The following is a 26,247-nucleotide window of genomic DNA, read 5'->3' as shown; positions in this document are numbered from 1 at the left end:
AGGGAAAGTTACAGGCCCTCAGATTAATGGTGATCAAAACAGGACTCAGTTTTTTTTAATTGTTTGGGTCATTTTGGGAAATAGGATTATTTGTTGTCTTTTCTAGAGTTAGAGGAGAAGACATCTGTTGTCCAGACATCACATGGGATCTTTTCATTTAACTCTAAGGAAGAAATAAATGAGCATATTTCCTAAAATGTCAAACTGTACCTTTAAATTTTTTATTACACTAGTGTAAAATTTTGAGCAAGAAAGTTCAAAGCAGATTTTTTTCCTGTCAGCAGAATCTCTTTAAAGATGTTTAAACGTGTGGCAGGTGCTGCATACAGAGGAATTGTAGTACACATATGTATCTATCTCACACCTCACACTCTTCCCCCTGTATTCTATGTAGAACACAGACCAACCATTACCTTTGTTATTTTGGTTAATATCACACATTGGACATTACCGAGAGCAGAGGCGCTGGCAGGTGAGAACAGGTCATCATGCTGTCCACGTATTAGACCAGATTAATGGTTTGTTGTCTTCGTGGCAGTTGCCAAGGCTGCTGGAAGATGAATGAAATGTGACTTGTTTCTACAGAAAATGGACACCAAAATACACAAAGATGGAAACCTAAATAGGTTGTCTAATTAGAGATAGCAGTGGGCAGTCCTTCTCATTATCAATCCATACAGCCTCCCGACGTGAAAACAGCTTTGACGTCGGTGAGTAATTGCATTACCCCTCACCTCTATCTACCCTATATGCAATGCAGCAATTTGCAATAGGAGTGCCTATTTCCCCACACGAGCAGAGAGTAAGAAAGGCCATTTCCATGTTACAAGCACATATTCAAGCGAAAATACTGGTATTTCTTTAATATTATAAGCCACTTACACTAACATATAGTTTAGCTGCTAGCTTTTTTTTGGATATTTGAATGTGTTCTTAATACTTTTCAGGCAATGTTTGATTTCCATTTATTACCAAAGGGGAACTGATAGTCTCAGTCTGATATTTGATGTCTGATAGTCATCTGCAGGGAAAAGTGCTGCATTAAGTAGTATAAAATCAGTATGAAATCAAATCAGAATATGACAAATATTCACTTGCAATAGATTTGGATGAATATCCAGTCTCCGCTCACATAACACAAGACCATATTCTACAGCCATGCTAACAGCTATGTGAGGCTGTATATAGGCAAAATGGTGGTTTGAGCTAAAGGCTGTTTTCACAATGATGATGCTACAATGCTGATATAATATTCAACCTCTTCAGAGTTTAAGTTTAGAATCTTAGCATGCTAACATTTGCTGATTAGCTTTAAATGCAAAGTATACTTGAGGCTGATGTTTTGTGGGTATTTAGCCATTAGCCAATTAATTCAAGTCATTACAGTTCATCCTGAGGGAAACATGAATATCTCTATCAAATATTAATTGCAATTCATCCAGCAGTTTAATCAAAACCACAAATATCATCCTCATGGTTGTGCTAGAGGAAAATTCAGAAGATCTTCAGAGCAGGGTTCCTGATCTGCTGACGATTAATGTCTGTACAAAATTTTGTCAAAATCTATCCAGTATTTCTCATGGCATGGCTAAAAGGCATCAAATCCTCACACTGGAAAAGCTGGAACCAGTGAATTTTTGGTTTTTGACTCAAATGATTAATCAATTATCAAAACAGTGGCCAACTGATTTTTTGTTCATCTATTAATCAACCTGTTGTTTAAGCTGTAGTTCACCAAGTGACATGTCAAATCCTAGATATCAGAGGGTCCTTGAACGCACCAATGGACAGTCAGTATCTGATGCAAACGTATCTTTCACAAAATCAGAGGTGGCAAGTTGTTCACAGTGATGGATTACCCATGTCCCATGTTAGTTTCAAACCTCTGCAAGCTAATTTTGATAGGGCACTGAAATGAATGGAAAATAATGGCTGGCAAGAAGAAGGAAATCAATCTACAACCTTATGGTTTGCGCTGGGAAATAGCCAGTAATGAAAAGTATACACAGTCTGTGGCTAATGAAATGGAAGAGGCAAAACTGCTATTATGATCCTTTAAAGGCCTCTATAATAATATGGTACCTGCAGCGGAAACTCATTCAGCATCAATAATATTAGCTTTGATATTAAATACTTTGCGGTATGCATGTTTGGAGGTGTGGCAGGTTCACAGGAGGTGTATGCAACCCATTAACCATGAGAGAAACCCAGTCTGGAGATGGCTAATCTTGTTTTACTTTGCAAATGCATTTGCTTGCACTTAATTGCAGCTGCAAGCAGCCTCTGAGTGGACGACGATACAAATTTGAGCGATTGTTTCGGCTTCTTTTGACCCTTTATGAATGTTGGGGTTAATCTGGTTAAATTACTGCCAAATAAATTAGATTATGAAAATTTGGTTATCACAGAAATACCACTGATGTAAATCAGGGACGAAGGAAAAGAGGGTTTTCATTTAACAGCTGTTACGGGCAGCGCAAAGGCACATACAGCTTTTGATGGATATGTCAAAATAATATCCCTCACAGGAAGGATTTTTAAAAATAGGACCGTTGGGTCTTTTTTTTCTTTTTTTTTAGGGCCGAATGGTTTTCTTACAATGACTTTCTTACAATGAGGTTTGAATTGTTGACTCAGATGCTGCAGAAACTTTCTCTGCAGCGCATGATAAGCTACACCTCCTGATTCAGCCTGACAGCAGCCCAACAAGCTAATAATGGTTCACATAGACATTTACGTTTCTCTAAATGTTTTCCATTTAAGTAATACAAAGCTCGTTTTTGAATGGCAGAATGTGTCGGGTTGACTGAAATGTTCATATAATGTTTTTCCACCGTGGGCCTCACAGAAAATCCTTTCAATTAGACTTAAAGCTGCACTAGTCAATATTTCTTACATCAATGGATAGTGGATTGGAAAATTATGTTTAATGTGAAAGGTGTCACACAAGTGACCAGCAAAGACTTATTACCTGATTCTGCAGTTCACCTCAGCTCTGCAGTGTTTTAGCATCTTTAAACCAATAACCGAAACAGGTTATTCTTTTGGTTTTCCACCCCTCAAATTTTTGGTTTAGTCTCTTCAAGCATGTTTCCAGGCGCTGCAGACAGTTGTTTGTCAGTTTGTTTCTCAGGCAGTTGTTTTCAGTGACGAAGCTCTAAAAACTGACTTTACACCTGCACAGCACAAAACCGCAGGCAGAGTTAGCTAATAGCAGAACGATGATGATGATTGAGATTGATTATTGGACTTTCATTGGTCAGGAGGCCCGAAGCGTGACTCCAAATAAACACTAATGTTCCTCTGTGTCTGCTGGATGTGTAAATAGGCAACTGTTTGCTAACAAGTTCACAAATAACACAAATCACTCAATGCTGCTTATGCATGGTACAATTTTTCCAGTATGAGTTGCACTTTTTGATTGAGAAAATAGATTAGATACAGAAAGAACAGAAATTCAACTCGAGTTCACTTTTTATTTGTTACTTATTTAACTCGGAATCAAATCAGTGGCTGTTGATCAATTATAATATTTTGACATTTAAAACTGGCCAAATGAACTGTTTAGAAATTACAGGCATTCATCACAGCCCTCAAAGTATTTCTAATAAACACAACCTGTGTCTAGAATTATGAGGTTTTTCTGCCACTTACTTTACTTTTTAAAAGGATATTTAGAGCCAATCAGCCTCAGTAATAAGAGGTCATGAAATTCAGAGCTGTCTCACCAGAGCAGGTTTGGGTTGAATGGCGCAGCTAGCTAATCTCCATATGAAATGCATACAACAAAGGGGAAAATTAGCTGCAAAGAGTAATTGTTTAGAATGAGGCATGGAGAAAGTAAGCACAGGAGAATGGAGGCGGCAGAGCAGGGACCAACAGCTTTAGTAATGAACTACCCTGTAAATGTCCCATGAGTTCACACACACAAGCTGTTTTTGCCCAAAGCAATATATTAAAAAAAATAGTCAGAGCTTGCAAGATTAATTCCATGTTGATTTCCTAAATAGGATCAGATTGAGGCGTTGAACATGCAGAATCAAACCTGGAGCCTGGAGAATTTCAATGAAAAAGCTGATTTAAGTCTTTCTTGTCTATAATTTTTTTTTTTTTCACCATTTAATGCCATAAGCAGGCCTTTGTCATGGGAATCATTTGATCTTAATATTTTTTATCACATGGCAGTAAATAAATCCACAAAAATTCACAACTAGATTAACCAAAACAGCACAATATCATAATAAGTAGGACCCCAAAGCCAACACAAGTCAAATAGGTCTGTTACCCGAGGGATGTCACGGTCATTTAAATGTAAACACGAACAACAGAGCAAAACATGTAGACGCTAAACAGAGGCAATGTATACAAGGACCGATTTTAGATATGTGCTTTTTTTTTGTAATCCATGACATGGCCTCAGGCAGGTTTTGGGTCATTTGCATTCTTTCAAGCAGTCCTGCAACAAAACAATGCCAAACACCGTGCCCTCCTCCGACAGCGAGCTTCCACAGCAGCCAGCTCTGCAGCAATCCGCTGCCTCTCTCTGCAGCTGAAGTTGCATTGTCATGGACACGGCATGAGGTGGAGGGAAAACTGGTCAGAAACAGAGAGAGATTGTTATGGTAACATCTGTTTGTTTGGAGGTGTGGTGTAAATGTAGGTGTGGCTAATTGCACTATGTTCTCCTTAGGTCACCGCCAGTGAGCATAAACTCTACGGCTTGTTATTTAGAGCTTGCAGGCGTTGAAGTGATAATGTCAGCCCGGCTTGGGCCGACAAACAGACCACTGCTCCTGTCCCAGACTGGTATAAACCCTTCAGGGCAAAGATGCTCCAATCCCTCCACATTCCAGAGACAGGGGGCTTTAGTCGACCCACCTCTGCAGTGCAACCGCCTGTGTTTAAACAGTCTTAATCAGATCTATGTGTTGGACTGTTGAGGGAAGGGCTGGATCCGCATTGTTGCCTTAAACAATGACCGGCTTTGCGGCTGCGGTGTGGGGTGACACCTGTAAGGTGCTCCTTTCACACAATGCAAACAAGGTTTAAGGAAGTCAGTAAGTAAGCAAACTTTATTTATGTGACGCTTTTCAAAACAGGAGCAACCAAGAGCTCTCCAGACAGGGGCCAAAGAAAGGACATGAAGATTGACGATATGCCAAAATGTGGGAGCATTTAAACCAGAAAAAATAAAGGTGTCATCACATTATAAAGCCAAAGTGATTACAGTTAAATGCTGTTTTCAATTTGAAATCATTTAGCTCTAAATAATCTTTCATTAAGTTTAATTTGTTTTAATTTGTTACCATTATTTCAATCCTCGGAAATGCAATATGTTGTGATTCAGCTCTGTCTGCAAAATGATTGGCTGGTTGTTTGGTTTCTGTTAGTGGCAATTCAAACTGACTGATTTGATGACTGCAGGGTGTGGAAGATGTTTCATCTAGGGACTTGCTGAAGATATCCAGCAAGCACCTAGCAATCAGGAAAGTCTGAGGAGTAATCAACCAGCGTCTGATGACAGAAATGTTTTGGAATCACAGAAATCTGGTAAAGTAGCCGACTGCAACCTCAAATTAAGGGCAAAAACAATGAGCAGTATAACTGTTTCACCTCTGAGCAACTTGATGCAATCAGGAAATTCAGCAAATAAATGCACGTGTATCATCAATGCATGCAGCATGTTTATTTGCGAGTGACTGTCACCAACTGCAGGGACCTGCTCAAGGATCATGAGCAGCGGTGCATTCAGAAATCTGACACCCTCTCAGAATAAAAGACAGCCCAGAATTTATGCTCATCTCTGCTGGAGTTGAGCATAAATTCAGAGAAGGTCGGGGAGCTACAGATGTTTATTTCCTTTGCTGCAAACTAGCTTAATTGGAGATAAATGCAGGCAATTTTGGATACCATACTTATTTCATACTAAACTGAAACAAATCAAGAGGGGGCTTGATCAGCAAAAGCCATAAAAAGATAAAAGCACGAAGCCTCTGCTTTCAGGTAGACATTTAATCCAATAAAATGTACTAACAAGAAAAAGCTTGAAGACATCAGCACCCAGGAGTTTGTTATGTGTCTGTCAAGGTGCAATATGTCTGGTCAGTGGTTAGACACAAAGAAAATTCCATTTGCTATCTACCACTCGCAGTTGTATCAATTTTTAAAACCACCAAGTTTTATTTTTGTACATTGGTCTGATTTTATATTCCCTAAAATGTTTGCACAAACAAACCTACACGCGTTTAGATTGATTACTGACCATTTGCTAGTCTAGACTTTTATCATCAATGGGCTCAAATGACGTGAATGTCTTGTGAATTTTCTCCCAACACTACAGTTCCCTTCAGCTCTTTAGAGTGTTTTAGCGTCTTTCAGCTCATTGTTTTGGTTTTTCTTGAGATAATATTTAATTGTGTATTAAAAACCTTTACGTCATCATTTCAGCTTTGCTAATATTAAACTCATTTGTACAAGCCGACATAACCAGGCTCCACAGGCGCTCAGTGCCATGTCATGAAACCTCTCAGCACAGTCCCCTGGGGGCATCTGTGGGAAACTGTGAGGTGTCACTTTGTGATATGTTTCCCTCTGTTCATGGGATCAATATGTGGAACTCCATACCTCCTGATGAATGTTAAAACCTAAGTTGAAATCATTTCTCTGGATCAGATGTAGTTATAGATGATCTACTTTCAGGGCTTTTTTGTTTGTTTGTTTTTATAGTATTTTATTGTATTACTGTTTGTTCCCTTTTTTGTTATTCGAATAAAGTCCCAACTAGGAGGTAGCTTAGGCATGAATGCTAAGTGCTACTGTATCTGGTTTTTGCCTTAACTGAAATTTTAAATGAACTAATAAATTTGTTTCTAACAAAGGCAGCAAACAATTAGCATAGCTACTTTTATCACAGTTGACAAATAACCTCCCAAACTCTCCAAAGCTCATCTGGTGACACATTTTTAAATGAGAGCAGGATTATTGTAATGTATGTAAAGCTCAGAAACAGAACATAAAGGCCTCAGTGAATGAAAGCTGGAGTTTTTCTTCTTCTACACAGTGCAAAGCCACATTTTGATGAAATCTCAACAGTCTTTACTCCCGGTCCATAAATGGCACCAGCTGATTCAGTTTTTGTGGGAGGAAAAAAAAAAAATGTTCATCTTTTATATTTGATTACTTTGTCATCTGTTTGATATTCTTGACATACCCTTTTCACTCCAATATATCAAGAGATTGTATCTCACTTTAGCTGGTATCCACTCCTTCTGCTTTAAAGATTAACTGGCAAACAGAATGTCAACCTGCTTTCACCATTACTTTGTAAAAAAAAAAAAAAAGAAGAGAGCAAAAATCAGTAGCAAACGATAGCACAGCACAGACAAATTATTCCAACAACTTTTGCTTTGAAATCCCTATATGCCGAGGAGTTCAAACTTTTTAATTCTAATAACAGAATTGCCATAACATGACTTATCTTTTGTTTAAGAGTTAATTTCATGGAACATTTGGGCGTTTTGTATCACTGTGAGAAAGTGGCTGAAGACGAATTCCCTAAATATTCACTGCTATATTCAAGAGGAATAACAAGAATCCGCCATGCGTGTTTACTCTGGGTTGTTGTTCAAAGCATCAGCCTGCAGCAGGCGGCATTTAACTACTGCCGATTCCACTGACAATGTGCCACCATTTACTGACAAACCAACAAATAGTTTGAGGCTTAGGTGAGAAATAAACAATACTGACAGCTGACAGATGCCTGAGTTGTAGCAGACCAGCCTACATCTTTCTGAATAATTTCTCTACCTTTGATGTTGCCAGTGAATTACATTTATGCATTCACAAACAGGTAATTTGGGAAAAACAGACACAACCAGCAGCCAAGCTCAGCAGACTGGGTCAAATATATCACAAGCCAACAGCTGCATCCAGCACATCGCCCAGGCAGAGACAGACTGTGAGCATTTTACTTGTAATACATCTGAACTCTATTTTTCCCTCAGCCCCTGTTGTAATTGATTCTCCCTCACAGGTTTTTATCCACAATCAACTGGGTTTGTTTCCTCCATTTTTTTATATGAATTCCTCAAACAATCCTTGTTGCTTGATTTAAGGTTCTCAGTTTGAAAACTTGGTCTCCCTGTTTGGTCAGAAAGTATCTTTTCATCGCATGATAAATATTCTTTTATCGAAATCATCACTGTTGATCAAGACTTTCTTTGAAGCCTTGATATAAATATTAAAACAGGCTGTGTGCCTTCATCTAAATGTCAGGATAAAGCAAATGTTTCATACTTACAAGGCACTTTCTTACTAGAGATGTACCTTCTTCAACCCATTGTGTAAGCATAATTTGTGTAATTTCCTCTTATATCATATATTGCATAATCATTAAATAAATTCATCGCTGCATTTGAAGAGCTCGCCCTTCTGTTAATGCCTATGAAAACTGCAGTAGCTTCTCTGTAGCATATTTCAGGCAGGTCGTAGGCCTATAGGCATCGCTTCCTCTCACCGAGCACAATGGTTTCACAAGGAATTTGTCTCGGTTATTTTGCGCCAACATGCAAAACAGTTCCACAATATAGGATTAACTGACTAGAGGCAGGATAAAAACCTCTCGCCTGATGACAGGACACACGGTACGACATTAAGCTATAGAAAATGCAATTACATGTTCAAAACGGAGGTGCAGCCAAAACACTGTTGTTTTTCATGTGTGTTAAAAAGATCTTTACATCTTTGCACACTAAATTTTATAGCATTAACTGGCCCAATTCTGGCATTTCAAAAAAGTTAAAAGTGTGTTTACACATTCATTTTCAACATCTTAATGAGTTCAGAAATACTTTCCCTGTAAATTAAGGGGAGACGAGCATGGCAAAACCAACTTTTTTTTTAAATTATAGTATTTTTATGAAATATCATAGCACTCTATTACTGCCAGCCACTCTTTCTTTCTCTATTCACACTGCCACTGTTCTACTATAAATAGATTTGACAACAGAATAATAAAGAGCCATGAAAGAACGAGAGAGAATACATGATATAAAAGCGAATGCCAACCAGTGGCACTGAAGCGTCAGTCAACATTGTTGTGATAACACTTCAAAGCTCAATGTATCTACACGCTTTTAAGTTCTTAGGACACCAGATTTTATCCTGTTTAGAGGCAAAACTTGGTGTGTGAAAACTTAATCAATATTTAAATATTAACAGTGAAAATGTTCAATGTGAGAGGCGTTGTTCATAGGTTGAGTGTAGCAGTATGGCTTTCAACGTACATTCAAAGCTATTTGTCAATAAAAAAAATGCTACAACTCCTCAAGACCCAAGTTCCTGCGTCTCCCCTGTGCTTCTCCAGTACAGTCCAGACTCCGCTGGCTTATCTGTAAAAGTCAACACATGCCAGTGCTATGTGGCAATAGTGAAAATTACAAACAGTTCCTGTGTGATAACACACACACACACACACTTTTTTTTTTTTTCCATTTAGCTTGTGATGAATAATCTGTTCAATCATGTTTGTTTTCTGAATCAGTTTGTAAAGGAACTCTCACACAGCATCTGTCAGTAGCTATTGTACCAAACACAACTGTTTACATACACAACATGGAAAAAAGACGTAGAGAACATGTATACCATTGTGTATATGCTAAATGTGTTTTGCACAGTTGCCCTTTCAAACTGTCAGAAAAATCACTACCTCCCAGCATTAGACATGTCATTTAGTCTCCTCACTTGATTTCTGTTGCAATCAAGACTCAGTATCAATTGATAGGCTCTAATATAAGTGAGATAGGAATGAGGAGCTCAGACAAAGAGATCTATTCTCCTTTTCTTCGTGTAAATGTGAGGATTAGTTTGGGGGAAAAGTTAGGCTCTACAGAGAACAATAAAATCAATAAAACACAGACTCCTCACAGAAAGAGAGGTAACTCTGCATCGACTACAGGCTGCTCACACACTCAATCAGATTAACTAATGAAGCAATTATTGATCCAAAGTGGGGCTGCTGGCCGGCACAGGAATGGCCATTAAGTGGATCTTCCCCTCCCTTGGCCTTGCTGAAAATGTCAGGGTCACTCTGCTCGCTGCTTGACACAGTTTACTGAAGCTCAATCTGTAGAAGACTAATCACTCGTCTGCCTCCGAGGAGCGGTTCTGAAGGGGCCAACACCTCCACAGGATAGGGGAGAAATTTGATTTTCCCAAAACCTGGTGAGGAGCCAAATTAACCTGTGCCATATTTGCTGCTGTTTCAATCGTGCGAAAATGAAGGAATGCAAAAGAGAACTGATGACTGCAGAGCTGCAAATGAGCATGCCACGCTGCACCGCCAGTTCTGGTTACTGCTGTTGCTGCATTTATTCTGACAAAGCTGAATTGAATTATCTTTATATATGAAACATACCTATGATAATTAGTGTAGGCCTACAACACAATCCAGTGGGGGAAGACAGAGAGAGAGCGGCAGAGAGAGAAATAGAGAGAGAGACAGAGAAAGAGAGAAAAAAAGATTTCCTGTCTGCAGTATCCCTGAATGTCAAAAATATGTACTTTTATTGCCTGAGTCCATGGCAACACAAGGTTGTTTGTTTCCATGCTCATAGCAGGAGCAGTGTCACAAGATGTCTCACAAGATGTCAAAATAGGAGTGCTCATTCTTTCATCAAATAAAAGACAGCAGGAGCTGGTACAGTTCCTCACTATGACACCATATATTGTGATTCATTATTCTGTGTGTAATCTCTTTCTCCAGTCATGGGGACTGACTGAAAATGTTCTCCTGTGAATACAAAATCAACCTGAGCTTCAGCTGCATTCATTCCAGTGAAAGGCAAAAGCATGACATGAAGTTTAAGGACAACTAGCTCACAGGATTACTGTAGATTCTCTGGTTGCATGAATTTAAGGTTGCTCTGTTTTTGTTGTTTCCGTGTTGTTCAATATTTCGTCCTTGACCGGTCCCACCTGAAATCCCAATTATGACCAAGATGTTATTGTTTGGTAATTGAACATCACGCTCCAGGCTTGGTCATCAGTCAGTCTCATTCACTTTCACCCACACGGGGAAAAAAAGCAAATAGTTCTTTTTTTTCTCTCTCTGCGCACTGAGGCAGGAAAAATATTGCTTTGCGGTTAACTTCTAATCAAATTGCATTAGGTTTTCACAGCCTGTGCCCTCACTCCATTTGCACAAACCATCACAGACCTACATGAATTTCACACCCAGGGTGAGGAATACTTACTTCTTCACCCCAATAGATTTCTCCCCCAGCCCAACACATACTGTGCGCACATGCAGACACACATTTTGTGATCAGACAAGCATGATCATGCAGTAACAGCACAGTGGTAAACCATTTTATTTGCAGCAAGTGTGGTTTTAATGACATTTTACATGCTCTTTTTTTTTTTTTTTTACCAACTTCTGAAATAGACTCGCTGAAACTGTCACTGTTATGCCTGTTTAAGAGCCTGGTTCTGCCACAGAAAACAGCCACATCTATAGTCACAATATATTCGTCATCACGTGGGAAACCTCACCCCAACAACAACAATCTACGCAAGTATATGAAACCAACTGCTGACATGCAGTCAAAAATAAGTTACAAGTGAAGAGAAGTAAAAGCTCTCTCAGTGCCAAAGCACTCACATTAATTCTAATTATTAGCATAGTCATTATATGGATATCAATTATTGTCTCTTGAATGTGCTCAGTGAAATAAGTGAAAAGTAAGGAGATATGTGCAAGGATTTTAATAATTAAATAAGGCTAAATTATTTATGACGTAATTTCTTCATTATAATTAACCTTGGACCTACATCATATAGCCTGTTATAACATGAATCTTCTGTCCTCTGCCTGTGAGGCACAGAGCAGCGAGACTCCTGCATGAAACAAGTCTAAGCCAGGGGCTGATTGAAAGTATGCCTCAGTGTGTGTGTGTGTGTGTGTGTTTGTGTGTGTGTGTGTGTGTGTGTGTGTTTCTGTGAGTGCATGTATCTGTAAGTGTGTGAGAGTGCATGTCGGATACAGCAGAAGTTCCTCAAGCACTGTGGTTAAGTACAATTTTGAGGTTCTGGCACATTCCATCGTAGGGGATGTCTACTTTAACTGTACATCTTAGATTCACTGCAGTTTAGACGATGGCTGTATTTTTAAGTTACTTTGCAGATTCGGATTTCTCACTGCGATAAGCTCATGAAATGTCACTGTTGTCGGTTAAAAATAAATTAAAAAATCTAAATGTCAACTTTTCAGAGCAACAGTTTAGCCAATGAAAACCCCTCAAAATTATTAAAAATCCAAAACAATTTTCCTTTTGTGGGAGGTTTTAATTCCTCATGCATTAACCACTCTGACATACAGACCATCTGTTGAAAGACAGCTGAAACAACTGGTCAATTAATCAATTAGATGATGGACAGAATATTTAATGCAACTATTCTGAGATTAGATTGGTTGTGTAAATGGCAAAAGATTCTCTGGCTCCAGCTTCTCAAATATGAGGATCTGCTGCTCGTCTTTCCTGTGAATCATCTTAAATACCTTCAGGTTCTGGATTCCGAGTGAAAAGCCGTGAAATTGTGATTTTAATTTTTCACTATTTGTCTGATGTTTAATCGACCAACTGAGTGTCACCGCCAGATTACTACTTGAGTACAATTTACTACTAATCCTAGCTAATGTGTGCTTTTACCTCAGCTAAGTTTTGTGTGTGTTTGTGTGTGTGTGTGTGTGTGTGTGTGCGCGTGCGTGCGTGCGAGTGTGTGTGTGCTTGGATTTGTGTCAACATGTGTGTGCATGCAGCATGTATGGGTGGGGTAGGGGAGTTGGAAATGAGAGTGAAGGGGGTGAGAGAGAGGGGAAGGTTGGGGGGGCGGGTCGGGCGGGCATGAGGAGGGGGTTGAGTTGAGTTGAGTCTTAAGAAAATGGGCGGGGCGGGTCGGAGGTGGGGGGGGGGGGGGTGTTGGGGGGGGGGGGGTTACTCGTGTGAGAGTAAAGAAGGGGAGAAGAGGAGGAGGAGGGGGCGGAGCTGCAGACAGTATCCCCCGCCCTCGCGCTCGTCTGTGTGCCCCTCGCAATTACCTGTTCCACCAGAACTGATGTGAGCGCGAGTTGTCGAGCACATGCCACGTTGGGAGAAGGGCCAAAGCTGAACTGAACTGAACTGAACTGAACTACCTTTCTTGGCTCGTGAGGACCGTTTGCATTTAATCCACCTCTTTAAAAAAAAAAAAAAAAAAACTCCAGGTGGGTTTAAACAAACCTCTAAAACACACACAACCGACCGAGGACCTGAGAGACTGGCAAGGATGCACTTGTTGTCCGCCTGCTGCGTGTGCGCCCTCCTCATCACCACGCTCCTCAGTCGAGGTAAGCCATTGTCTCATTAACCGGCCGGTGCTGCTGGTCATGCGGAGTGCGCCCGTGCACATAGAGCCGCAGGTATGAGCAGAAAGTCCCGGCTGTCTGTCGCACGCAGGTGCCATCAAAACTTGAGCCCGGCTTATCGACCATATTTTTTGGGGAGAAGTGGAGCAGTGTCGCCGGTGGTTTTTAATTATAAGTTAGTGAGCTGTAATATAGTTTGTGTTAGTCGTAGTACATTAGAGTATTTATTCAGGGATGCTCCTTTTATGTGGTTCAGATTCATATTTCCCTCTTTTTTTAAATGACAAAATCGTGCAAAATCTATTTTTGGTGTCTTATAAGCCACATATAAGAGAGTGGTTACTTCTCTCCTCGAGTTAAATGAAAAAAAAAGCTAAATCTATCTTTTGTTCTTTAAAAATCACCTATAAAGAGACTTAGTTTCTTATAACTCCACTCTCCTCAATAAAAGGTGTATTGTTCTATCTAATGTTATAAATGCATGTTCATACCTGTGAAAAAGTGACTTTTCTGTGTATAAACTGCTTATGTGACATGAATTTTAGCCAGTACAATGAACTGTACCCCCCCCCTTTTTTTTTACTCCACATCATGGGAGAGGCAGTGAGGTACTCATCATCACCCAGTCTTCACATGTGCTCATGCCATGATGTCATCATGATGCTCCTCATTTTTTATGTGTTTTCTCCCTTGTTAACTCAGACTGTTGAGCAGAATGATGCTGCGTGCACATCCTGTCTGATTTATTGTAATTATGGGCTGCCTGTTGGGTGGGGGAAAGCGCTCCTGACAGGATCCTTCTAGTAATTACACATAGGATAGGGCTCATTTTGGACGTGGGCAGTTGTATTGGTTTGTCCAAGTGAATGTTTCCAAGTTCTAGCAAAGAAATGTGGTTCTGTGTGCTGTGATGGCAATGCAGCAACTTGGTGATTTAAAAATATGCTTTGAAAATTAGATTACGTTGCCCGTGGTAGCTCTCTGGAAAGAAGACGAAACAAGGACAAAGCATGCCTTTAAAAGCTCGTCTGTTTGTGTGAATTTTGTTCTTGGTATTTAATGTGCAGAGGACGTCAAAGCTGCTCTGCAGGTTTCCTTGTTGTCTGCTCCCTCAGGCCAACAGGTAGCAGCACCATGTGCTCAGATCACTCAGCCAGACCATTAAGCAAAGCTGCACAGGAGCTCAGAGTACTCCCTTGGATAGCAGAAGGGCGGAGAGGTTGATCTCACTGTATTCCCTTCCACCTCATCACACCTCGGTGACGCCTGTTGTTGTAAATTAACACCATGCAGCACCTATCAGTCAGGCTCAGGTGGTTTATTTGAGAGGAAACGAATGGCCCTTTTAAGGTGTCTTTACGCCGCTGTGCCGCTGCAGTGCCGTGTGCTTGAGAGACTGGAGGAGAGTGCACTGAGTTGGTAATGAGGTTTGACTTTATGGTTGTCCACACTGCTGTGTGTTTAGCAGACATGCTGCCTTAGGTCATGGTCAAAATATGTGTGTGTTTGCTAACTACAGATGGATTGAGTTATAAAAAAAACCCCAGAAATATTCTTCATCTTTTTTGCCAGTTTGGTCAATATGGGCAAAATCTGACTGAAGGGGATTATTGTGTTGTGGATTTCGCAATAAAAGAAATTGCATCGATATGTGTAATAAAAAACAGGCCTGTGTTTATTATATTTGAACAGATGAAAAAGTAACAGCTCCAGGGACTTCAGCGTTAAAGGCCGAGCTACAGCCTCAACCAGATAGAACAGAAAAACAGAGCCCTGAATTAGTCTCAGAACAAACAGAAAGATGCATCTGTTTTTTTGTTCGCTCCCTTGTCTCCACCCTTCCCCCACCACCACCATCCTCACCACCCCACCTCCTCTCCTGAACAGACAGGCAGCGCTCGGTGTCACAGCTGGTATTACTTGTCAAGCAAGTGGGGCTCTCCATTTTGCTAATGGACTAATCTTTTGCAGGGGTCACCCAATTTCACCTGAGATAGATTCACCATCCTTTCTGTCATCTTTAACTAGGTTATATGCAGGCGTGTCTCATGAATGTTGTTGTTAATGCACTGGCAAAGGAAGGGACGGCTTTAATTGTATGTTTGGGTTTCATCTAAGATTTTGTATAACTGTATATTTGTGTGCTTGTGCACGTCTTGTCTTGCTCATAGCTGGGTTCTTCTTGATGTTTGAATACTGCTTGCGGTTGTTTCTTCTTTGAAAAGAGATTTCTTTGTGACTTACAAAGTATTGTATCCCTTCATGCAAAATTCAGATGTATTCATGAGAAGTATGGCAACTCAACCGAATGATGGCTTTGAATAGAAATGCTGCATCTGTACTTCACTTTGTACTATCACTTTAAGACTTTCTCTCTTAGAGTACTTTATTTTTTTCGTTGATCAAATTCCGCATATGGCTAGCTGGCGAAGCTACAGAACACAATCGATTTATGAGTAACTGAATAAAAACATGAGGAAATGGGAGAATCTTCAGAATGTAAGTCAGCAGGAAAATATATGTAATCTGACTGACAGCAAACCCCTAATTAATCAATACTTCCTCTCAGTTATTACAACAGAAATGGTTAACATGGCCTCAAACTAGATAGCTAGACAAGTCAATACCCTGCTGGGGTGCTTAACCCAAATTTGGCAGCTCATTACATCTCTCAAAAGGCTCTGTAGGACTCAGTCCTGTGTTTAGAGCGAAGCTGTGAAGTGGATTCTTTTCTAGAATTACGCAGTTTGTATGCTCATCTTTTTGATTGGGAAACAACCTGAGTAGTGAGTAGAAAGTGAGACAGATGCCATCACTCACTCAAAAATCACAAAACCAGCGAGATGTAAAAAAGAACCAGATGTTCAGCAAGGAGAGCTGAGTTTGTGTGTGCTTGTTTGTGTGCATTATGTGCTCCTCGGGCCTTGACCAGAATAAGAAATGAGTGGAAATGTGAGCAGAAGGCAGAGGTGGTGCTTAAGGGGGAAAAGGTGGACACTTTCATTGGCTCCTCAGACAACGGACTGGCTGTTCAGACAGGCCAGATCACACTGTAAATTACAGGAGCATTAAGATGGGGAGCCCAGTGTCACCTCCCATCAGGGAGTGCAGAATTCCTACCAGCGCCCCTGGCAGCAGCGCTTTACAGCCTGGATGTGAGGAACGAGCTTAATTAACTACTGACATGGTAACTTTAGCTTTAAATTACAAGTAACTAAAAATAAAGATGAAAATTTGGCTGATGTAAAGCCACAGAAAGGCTAAAAATATCCTTGAAGTTATGATGAAATTAAAACGTGGCTGTTACATAATCTTTGATGTAGGATAAAGAGAGGTTTTATTGCAGATGTAAAATTTGGAAATTTCAGGATCATCATTAACCTCCTTTGCTTCTGTGAGGGGAGAAAAATCCAGTGCATCCGTTTGCCGCCTAGTAACACATACATCTTTACCATACGGTGAGGTGACTCATAAAGTAGAGCTAAAATGAAATGTTGATTAATCCATAGTGTGAGACTGTGCAGATAAGAGCACAGCTCTGATGTAACACAGTTCAATATAGACATGCACTACTGTTGTTTTTTTGTCTTTGCCTGCCCTGCACCCATCACACTGTCGGTTGGAGTGGTGCACACACACACACACACACACACACACACACACACACACACACTCTAGTTTCTCTGCACCCCCAGCAGAACACTGAACAGGTGGAGGAGTGTTGGTTTTTAGGGCCGTGAAGGGGGCGAGTGTCTCTTTATGATTCCTGTTTGTGTGTGCAGTTGTTGAAAGAAGTAGCAGTTTGTTCCCATCACTCACATTGCGCAAGATGATAACTTTAACTGCTTCACTTGATTATAACTTGTAGAGGTAATTTTTTTTTTTTTTTTTTTTTTATGAGAAAGTCTCTTAAACAGTTTGAGTGTTGTTTATGTTTTTGTATTCCTTCCAACGTGTCATCACTAAACCAAACTCCACCTTTAGATTAGACATAGTTAGACAGCAGCGAAGATATGTGAGCGACCTCGTGACCATGCTGAGCTTCCTATATGTCGCAGGGAGCAACTCTCTCTCTGCTGGATTCACAGAGCAAGGAGGCGTATGAGTAGCTTTGCCTTGAGGAAATGAATGGACTTGGGTGGCAAAAGTAATCACTCTCAGACAATGACTCAATAAGGAAAAGGTCTTTTGTTCGCCTCTGACAGTTTTACACACAGAATTATCAGTAAAATAGCAGCAAGTGAATCTTAATTACAGTTTGGTGATTGGCTTGTCCCACTTTTAGAGCCAGAGTGTGAGGTATATTCAATTTTTATATTCTCAGCTAAAATTCATTCCTCAGCTGTCTATTTTTTTTTAATTAGCTTTTGCTTTCATTTGACCAGGTTGAGAGAAGACATTTGAATTTAGCACTTTATTGACCGTTTACATGTGCTGTTTTACAGTTTACGTGTCTAGACAGAGGCGAGATCATGTAATAGAGAGTGAAACCTTCATAATGTTTTACCAAACAGACCTAACGTCTCCGTTTTCTGTTTGCCATTTTCTCACTTTCCTTATTTTGCACACAGGTTCCTGGCTCTGCCATGCAAAATAATGGTTTATTTGTTATCCGAGGGGAGGGACCAGAGTTCTATTGTTTCAGCTATAAAGAAAGGCTTAACAACAGGAGGGAGATGACTGTGCTATGTAGTAGTGCTTCTTTTATGCAGGAATACCCCCATTGAAATGCATGAAGGTATCCTTGGTTTTGGTGAAAGACCAACGGCACTCTGAAATTGGGCAGCCCTTGTTTCAGAGACAAAAAGTGAGGTTGTTTCTGTCTTTTGTCATTGACGCAGCCCCCAGCTTTCACTGGATTCCTCTGGACTCCCGCCGACTATATTGTGAGGCTGGCGCTTTTTAAACAAATGAGTGTATGATAGCGACTTCTTGCTCCCGCTCCTCTCTTTGTCATTAATATGGAACAGCACACACCCCTCGGAGAGGGCACAGAGTAGCTGCTGCCTGTCCCTGCACTTCACATGTGCAACCTGACTGGGGCGGTGGGGGTGGCGGTGGGGAGGGCATCTCTCCTCCATATGAAAAGCCTGTGGCCACACCCATCTTTAACAAGGCCCGGATCTTTGTTCAGATTCTCCATTAGAGTCATTGCTCTATTTTAATGAATTCTTTGAGAGGCCTCCATTAACTGTGATGGTAATCATTCAACCCCGGAGAATATTTAAGGAATACCATAAAGGAGCACATGTGTATGGAAATCCAGGGGTGCTTATGTGGCCTTTTGTTCTTGTTAATTACATTTAATGAACTTCTTTTTCTCATTAAAATGTATCTTATAGATAAAACAAAGACAAAGCAGTGACACTGTTCCCACCACTGACAGCAGATTGTCACCACATGGGAGCACCAGCAGCAGGGGCTCCTCCTGACCCAACAAGAGGGTCAGTAGTGAACCTCTGATATTTATGCCTGCACTCCAATAAAGTAATTATTTCTGCCTATTTACAACCGTCAAGTGGGAAGACAGGAGGTTTGCCATTGTATTAAACCTTTGTTTTGACTTTGTCTGACACTCGGGGACGTCAGTCAGGTTGACATAGCTTTTGTGCAAAAGGTGAAACATTAATTTCAAGCTCGCGGCTAACTAACAACATGGCATAGAGTTTTGTTCTTCCCATTCATTTCTGAATCAGCCTCTGTTGGGTCCAAAGCTCTTTTGCAATACTGAGAAGTCGCTCTATTCATTCAGATGCCGTTCAGCGGTTTTTATCATTCATGAAACATCGCTCTGCTCCCTGTTACGTCCTGCCTTTGGGACCCAACAGAATGGTCTTGTGTCTCCATTTGACCTCAGTATTCACATTCTTGCCATTTTAAAAGCTGTTTCTTTGTGTTGTGCCAATGTCCACCATCCTTCCTTCATAGAGTGCAGCAGCAGCCTGCAGTGCCTGGAGCTATCTTTGATTACATGCTGCTTCGGTTGAACTTGTAGGAGACAGGAGTTTTCATTCAGGGAGACTCTCTTTCACAGGGGATAGCAAGAGTGTATCTCTGATTGGAATTAAAAGCCTGTCATTCAGTTAGTGCCTGAGTGAGAAACAAGATAGAAGATTAAATGGTTGGCCCATCTCTCTGGGTCATCAATGTATCAAAACACTTGGGACTACCCTTGAACTCTTCCAGAGGTCTGAAACATGCTCCTGGATACGGTCTTTAAATTTGAAATCATGATAGGTTTTCAAATGGCCTTTCTTCCTTTCTTATGACGCTATTATCTTACATTTTATTTCCTGGATTTCAAACTGGTTTACAGCAGCAAGAAAAATGATGTGAACTAAGTATGCAAATAATGCTTTCTGCATTAAATGGTCTGGTTTGTATCTTTATTGAACACACCCATTAAACATTCATACTGCTGGTGGAAATAACCAATAACCTCAAAGTGGTGTTTTCTGTGGCTGCTGATCAGACCTGCACACTGTTCAGGACGGAGTTTGGACCCGAACGACTGCCTCACTTCAGACATATTCTTAGGATGTCTGGTGTGAGCGGCTCTCTTCAGGTCAATCCACAGCATCTCTACCAGGTTTAGCAGATTTACTTTGATGTTAAGGGTCATTGTCCTGTTGCATCACCCAACTTCTACTGAGCTTCAGCAGGCGGACAGCCCCCCTGACATTATCCTGTTAGATACCTTGATAAACTTAGGAATTAGTTTTTCCCTTTGATGATATTGAGCTGTCCAGGCCCAGAGGCAGGAAAGTTACAAAATCATTATGTTACCAACACTGAACTTCACCTTTAGGATGATGTGCTGTGGATGGCATGCTCCATGATCAGCAGAACTCAAGTGTTTTTTTTTTGGTTTTTTTTTTACATGAAAGTTACCTGAAAGTATTTTTGCTATTCCCACTTACCCCATAAAGTACAGATAAGAGTACCGTTAAAGTACCGGATTGATAAGCGGGAGCAGTAAAAGTATTAGTGCTGTTAAAATCTTACCAATACCCATCCCTATAGGGCTCATATACTTTTTCCAACCCCCACTGTGAGCGTTTGAATAGTGTTTTCAATATAGACTAGAACAATATGATGATTTGTGTGTTATTAGTTAAAATAGATTGTGTTTGTTCATTATTGTAATTAGGATGAAGATCTGACCATATTTTAAGACAAATTTATACATGACTTCAGATCATTCCAAAGGGCTCACTTACTTCTCCTTGCCAGTGTAAATATCGGATCCCAGCCAGGAGCAACTTTGAAAGTTGCCAGGGAGTACGTGGAGAGACTGTGGAGTAGACCGACTCATTTGAAAAAGAGTTTAATTAAATATATATAATAAATAATAATAAATTCACATATTTTTGGTTTGGAAGAAAATAAACATCCATATAGGGATTACAAATTAGTGTGATGCTTAGGGAAAATGCATTGTCACAGTTAGCAGCGAGCTGACAGCCACAACAACAGGTTAATGGCACAGCACACACCTCCCACCAACCTGAGTCAGCAGCTCCACAGTCTGTTCAAGGCAGGATTGTTGCACCTTTATTCTGCCTCACTCTTGCTGTATGAAAGGTATGAACGGGGGGGGGGGGGGGGCATTGTTGCTTTGTCTTTAAGCCAGCAGCGGAGGTCTGTGTAAAAAGGGAGAGCCGACATAATGAGTGGTCTTCATAACAGCAATAGAGCAGGATCTCTGTGTCAAAGGGGCTAGTTTTAACACCCAAATGGCATGTGTTAAGATAGCAAAAGCAAGAAGGATAAATGGTTTACATAGTTAACCAAGAGAGGATAAGCTTTTGAAATATTTACCTGAAATTAATGCACAGTTGAAACAGCCAAAAGTAACAGATCAGCTGTTGAAATATTTACCTTTTGAAGTCATAAACAAACAACTGAAATAATGAACTTGAAGTAGATAAACAGCTGAGATAAGTAGCTTAAAGTAATATATACTGTTGAAATATTGAGCTAAAAATAAACATTTGAAATAGTTAGCTAAATATTGGATATAAGGTTCTTGGCAGAAAAAATGCAAATTTGACTAAACCAACATAAACACTGACAATTCAAGTTAAAGAGTACTTGAGCTCATCTGATTGGAGTGTAGGGATATGCCAGACTCCTATTCATAATTGGATGATTCAGGGAACAGGTTAACGTGTATATTAATGAAAATCAGTTATTTGACTCACATTAATGCTCCTTGCTATGTACATACATCATAATTTCCCATTCCTCATTTGAAAGCAAAAAATATCCCCATTCCAGTCAATGGGAAGTTAAGATTTCCATCCATTTCCCGGCCTCGGGGCATGTACATTCAAATATGAAAAAACATGATTAATTGAGAAGAAATGTAATCCTGCAACAGATTACAATATGTCACTCTTTACTATCTTGTAAAGTAAACGCATCAGCAGTAGCAGCACTATTTCCTTAGATTTAACCTCAGTCTTTATTCAAAGAAGTCAAGTGGTGACTTTTTGCATGGCAATTATCCCACTTGCGATGTTTTATGTGATGCATGACTTGTGGATCTGTTAGATGTTTCGTGATAAGACCCTCTGCCTTGCTGCTGAGTATTAAGCTGTTCCTCTGCCAGGCCTTACGAGGAAGGTGAAGAGATGCTTGTCTGGTAATTGGATGCAATACTTAATTTTCTAATGGAATGCCTTAAGAGGTCAAGAAGCCTTGTGTTCCTTGGGAGAATTTCTAAGCATTACACATCCCACTGGCGCAATTTAAATTCCGACTTTTGTTCTGACTTATCCTCTTAGTAAAAAAAAAATTCAACACGTAGGAGTCTTGATTTTAGTCTGGCTTGACTGCAGGGTGGTTGGAAAAGAAAAAAAGCACAACTGTTTAATAGTAAACTCACAAGCAGGCTGTCTACCTGATGCCCTTGTCACATAAAACTTGTATTAGTGCCATGCCTGGCTAGTCTATAGAGTGAGGATGTTGTTAAATGAACTTTGCAGTGTTTAATTTTGAGTAATGAAGATGCCATAACCCATTATGCTACCATTCATTTCTCCCCCTACAGAAGTAGTAGATGCAGAGAAGATGACACATCATTTCCTCATATAATGAAAGTGATTTCATTTGAATGCACAGGGTCACACAGCAAAAAAAAAAAAAATTGACAGTGAAAAATGAACAGTATTTTTTTTTTTGAGTGTAAGGTAGGGTCATTTAGGGTAAAGCAACCTGGATTTTTTGCTCTTTTTCTGAGGAAATCTTAGGATTACCTGCCTCAAATTGGAAGGCTTGCTACAACATGCTCATCTGTAACAAGAGCCAACACAAACACATACAGCAAACCAAGACAATATCACAGCCACACTTTGTCATTACAAGAATATTTGTTCAGGCAATAATATCTCCCAGTGGGTTTCTAATAATTGGACAGCTTTGTTACCATCCTTGCTCAGGGCGGCATTTCTTCAGATATCATGCATGAGTAAATATATGTCTTATTGTCCTCATTATTGTTTTGTGTTTACTGCATTTTCACATCTCAGGTCATTACACCTGCAAATATGCATGTTCTTCATATTAAAAACTGAAGACAGTGGAGACAGGTGAGAAATTAGTTTTTAAAATGTAATTTTTCCCCCTTCTCGCTCTATTTGTAGTGAGATTCTTTTTGACATTAAGCTGAGAAGTTTTTCTGAGAGACTCAGAGTTTATTCTGTGATGCTGTATCTAGGCACAGAAGTACGCTACCTTGAGCTAAATGCTAATGTTAGCATGCTCAAGGTGATAATGATAGCATGCTGATCTTTAGCAGGTATGTTTACCATGTTAACTCTCTTGATGTCATGTCACCATATTAGTGTGTTAACATGCTAACATTTGCTAATTTAGTTTAAAAAAAAAAAATCGACCTGATGATAGAGCTTCCTGGAAACTTGATTTGAAGTTATTATAAGTCATCTCAAGGGCAACATAAATATCTGTGCTAGGGCTGCAACCAATGATTGTTTCCATTATCTGATTATTTGATTATTTCCTTGATTAATTCATATGTTGAATAGAAAATAGTCAATATAAACATCATGAGAGCTCACGTTCATGTCTTCATTGCTTTTCTTTTTTGATCAACGCAAAGACATTCAATAGACTACCATGTGAGACAGTGAATAGCAGCACATCTCAATGCTAGAGAAGCTGGAACCGTGAAATGTTTGGCATTTTGACTTGAAAAATTATGATTTATTTAGAATCAGAATAGACATTACATTACATTACATTGGTATGTGAGAATTTATATCAGAGAAAATGATTATTCAATGAATCCGAAAAATAATTAAATGATAATGAACATAATTGTTAGTTATCGCCCTAGGACAAATTACAATTGTGACAATATGGTGGTGCTGGAGGAAACTTTCAGAAAATTTCATGTCAAGCCATCCAATAGTTGTTGAGATATTTCATTATGGACCAAAGCTTGGCAAAAAAAAAAGATATTCACATCACATATTTGCAGGTACAATTTCCACCACAAGTTTTTTTTTTTTTTTTTTTTTTTTAGTTTTCTCAGTCACAGTGAAGGCACTCCTAATTATCAGGGGTGTTTTTGTTCTGTTACAATTTATAGCTTTTGCCCTCAAGCCCCTGTGTTTTTCGTCTGACCCCGCAGTAGAAGCAGCTCATTGCTCCAGAAGACTTTCTGAACAATGTGTTGACTCAGTTTGCTTGAAGGGGGGAAGTCAGTGTGAAACATTCCCATGGAGACTTTTACCCCTGAGCTCTGTGGGCCACACTGTAGATATTTTTGATATCTTGTAGATATGTTGCAGTGATAGAAGAGGTGTTGGCACATTTTCCTTATTGACAGTTTTTGTGTAAAGCGGGGTGTATCTCTGCTGCTCGTTGCCTGTTAGATCTGCAGGGCTTCTTCTGCTCTTGTTCTGGATGCACTACGCAGAACAAGAGGCAGAGGGGGAGATGTTATGTGCAATGCAAGGGCGGATGGTTAAAAGCACTTACCTTGATGTATGGCTTCTCTCCATGTCATGATGGAGGAAGAAAATGTAATAGCCACTACTAATGAAATTATTATGCCTTAGAGGACCCATGGACCCGGGATGACGGTGACATATGCTGAATTACATAAACTCAGAGCGGGGTTGTCTCATCTTACAGAAACAAAAGACACTGATAAAAGAGCAAGATTGGGTTTGTTGTGACAGTTTCATCCGTTGTGTCTTTGAGAAAAGCAGGATAACACTATTTGTGACCTTACTTCAACAAAAGATAAATTGTCTTTTGGACGTAAGTGAATTTATTTCACATAAGCAAACACTTTCCCCTTTATAGAATACCCAAATTCATCATACACAAAAACCAGCTTGGCGCCATTGTTAAACCTCTCAGCCAAATCACGTTAGCGGTTATCCTGCCACATATGTCTGAAAGTCCTGAAGTTGTAGGGAGACTCTGTGGTGTGACAGTGCATGTTAATCTCCAACCTTTCATAGTGCTCCATCAAAGCGGACATTGGTCCATGGGTATTAAATGTGAAACCACACAGATTTGATGTGCAAGCAGGTACATAATCCTTTGTATGTATTATCTGCATTCCATGTATTCCTCCCACCGCTCTCTGCTCTGTTTAGCCAGCCGAGGCTTTAGGACCCCCCCAGAGCCAGAAGCTGAAGCAGGACAGAATTTGAAACCGTCATGCCCTCTTAATACCAACCAGGCTGTTTGGCTTATTGGAATGGGGAGCATTGCCTGCTCTGTTTCACAGTGAAGGGTTAGAAGGTCAGGTCTGTCATTATGAGTGCACAACAGCATACACGACTCTTTGCTCAACTAATGTGAAAGTATCAGCCTCGCCACGGCAATTACCAGAGATGAAGGCTACATAAGACGACTGCTGAACAAATGAAAATATCTACCTGTTAATATTTCTGTTGTTTACAGCCTAACAAGGCATACATTATTGATATTGGAGGTTAGGTAGCGGCTGTGCATTAAATCCAGACAATAATAAAGCTATTTCACATATTTCAATTAATCATGCCTCATGCAGCGTCTAATGAAGCACTTTAAGATCGATAAGTGGACGCTTTCTTGTTTACCCACGTAGAAAAGTGATTGGGCCCTGGGCTGATTCATCTCCCTCGTTCGCTGCTCTGGTCAGGGTTAGCTGTATGTGGGTTTGTTGCCAGCTCTGCTGTGCAGACCAGGATCCTTTTACCTTGAACAGGGGTGTGTTGTGGCAGCAGGTTTGATTGGTATCCTCAGGCAACACCTACAACTGTAATATGGTCATACAGATAGTATAATAGTAAACACAACTGCTCCCCCAGGACCAATGGGCTACCAAATGTTCAAAGGATTTTTTTCTTTCTGAGGCAGTTGAGGGTGGGGGCAGGGACAGGGCGGGGCTACTTTTACAGGAGAGAGAGCTCTTGTGGTGCAGACAGACAGACAGGCAGGAACTTGTACTAAAAGCTGACTGCAGTTGAGTAAATACCGGAATTTGTAGCTGCCAGCTGGGCAAATATTTCAAAATAAAAAAATAATCTAATTCACCAAATTTTCTACCAGTAGGAAGATGCTTTTAGTCTGATGGTGTGCTGCATGTTTCCATCTTGAGCCTCCTGTAGGGCTCTCTCTGTTTGCATATATAATACACTGAGCATGAGTGTTTGTCATGCGTCCTGGCGAGGGCTGCAACTAACAATTATTTCCATTACCAATTCCACTGTCACATTTCTGTCAGAAAATAAGGGGTAAATGCCCATCACATGTCCCCCAGAGCCAAAGTGACATGCAAATTGCTTTTTTTTTTATCTGGCAAACAGTCCAAACCCCCG

General features: G+C 40.1%; 1 protein-coding gene across 2 annotated transcripts in view; it reads left to right on the top strand.

Moving 5' to 3' along the window:
- Positions 1-13,088: 13,088 nt before the first annotated feature.
- Positions 13,089-26,247, top strand: part of LOC130168353 (CD166 antigen homolog A-like) — a 38,944-nt gene continuing 25,785 nt past the window's right edge. For both annotated transcript variants that reach the window (XM_056375143.1, XM_056375142.1), the window contains exon 1: positions 13,089-13,384. In XM_056375143.1, the coding sequence (XP_056231118.1) occupies positions 13,324-13,384 (61 nt within the window). In that variant the 5' untranslated portion in view covers positions 13,089-13,323. The remainder of the gene's footprint in view (positions 13,385-26,247) is intronic.

Source organism: Seriola aureovittata, chromosome 4 (assembly GCF_021018895.1).
Source record: "Seriola aureovittata isolate HTS-2021-v1 ecotype China chromosome 4, ASM2101889v1, whole genome shotgun sequence".
NCBI classification, from domain to species: domain Eukaryota; kingdom Metazoa; phylum Chordata; class Actinopteri; order Carangiformes; family Carangidae; genus Seriola; species Seriola aureovittata.
This window is presented reverse-complemented; position numbering and strand designations above follow the sequence as displayed.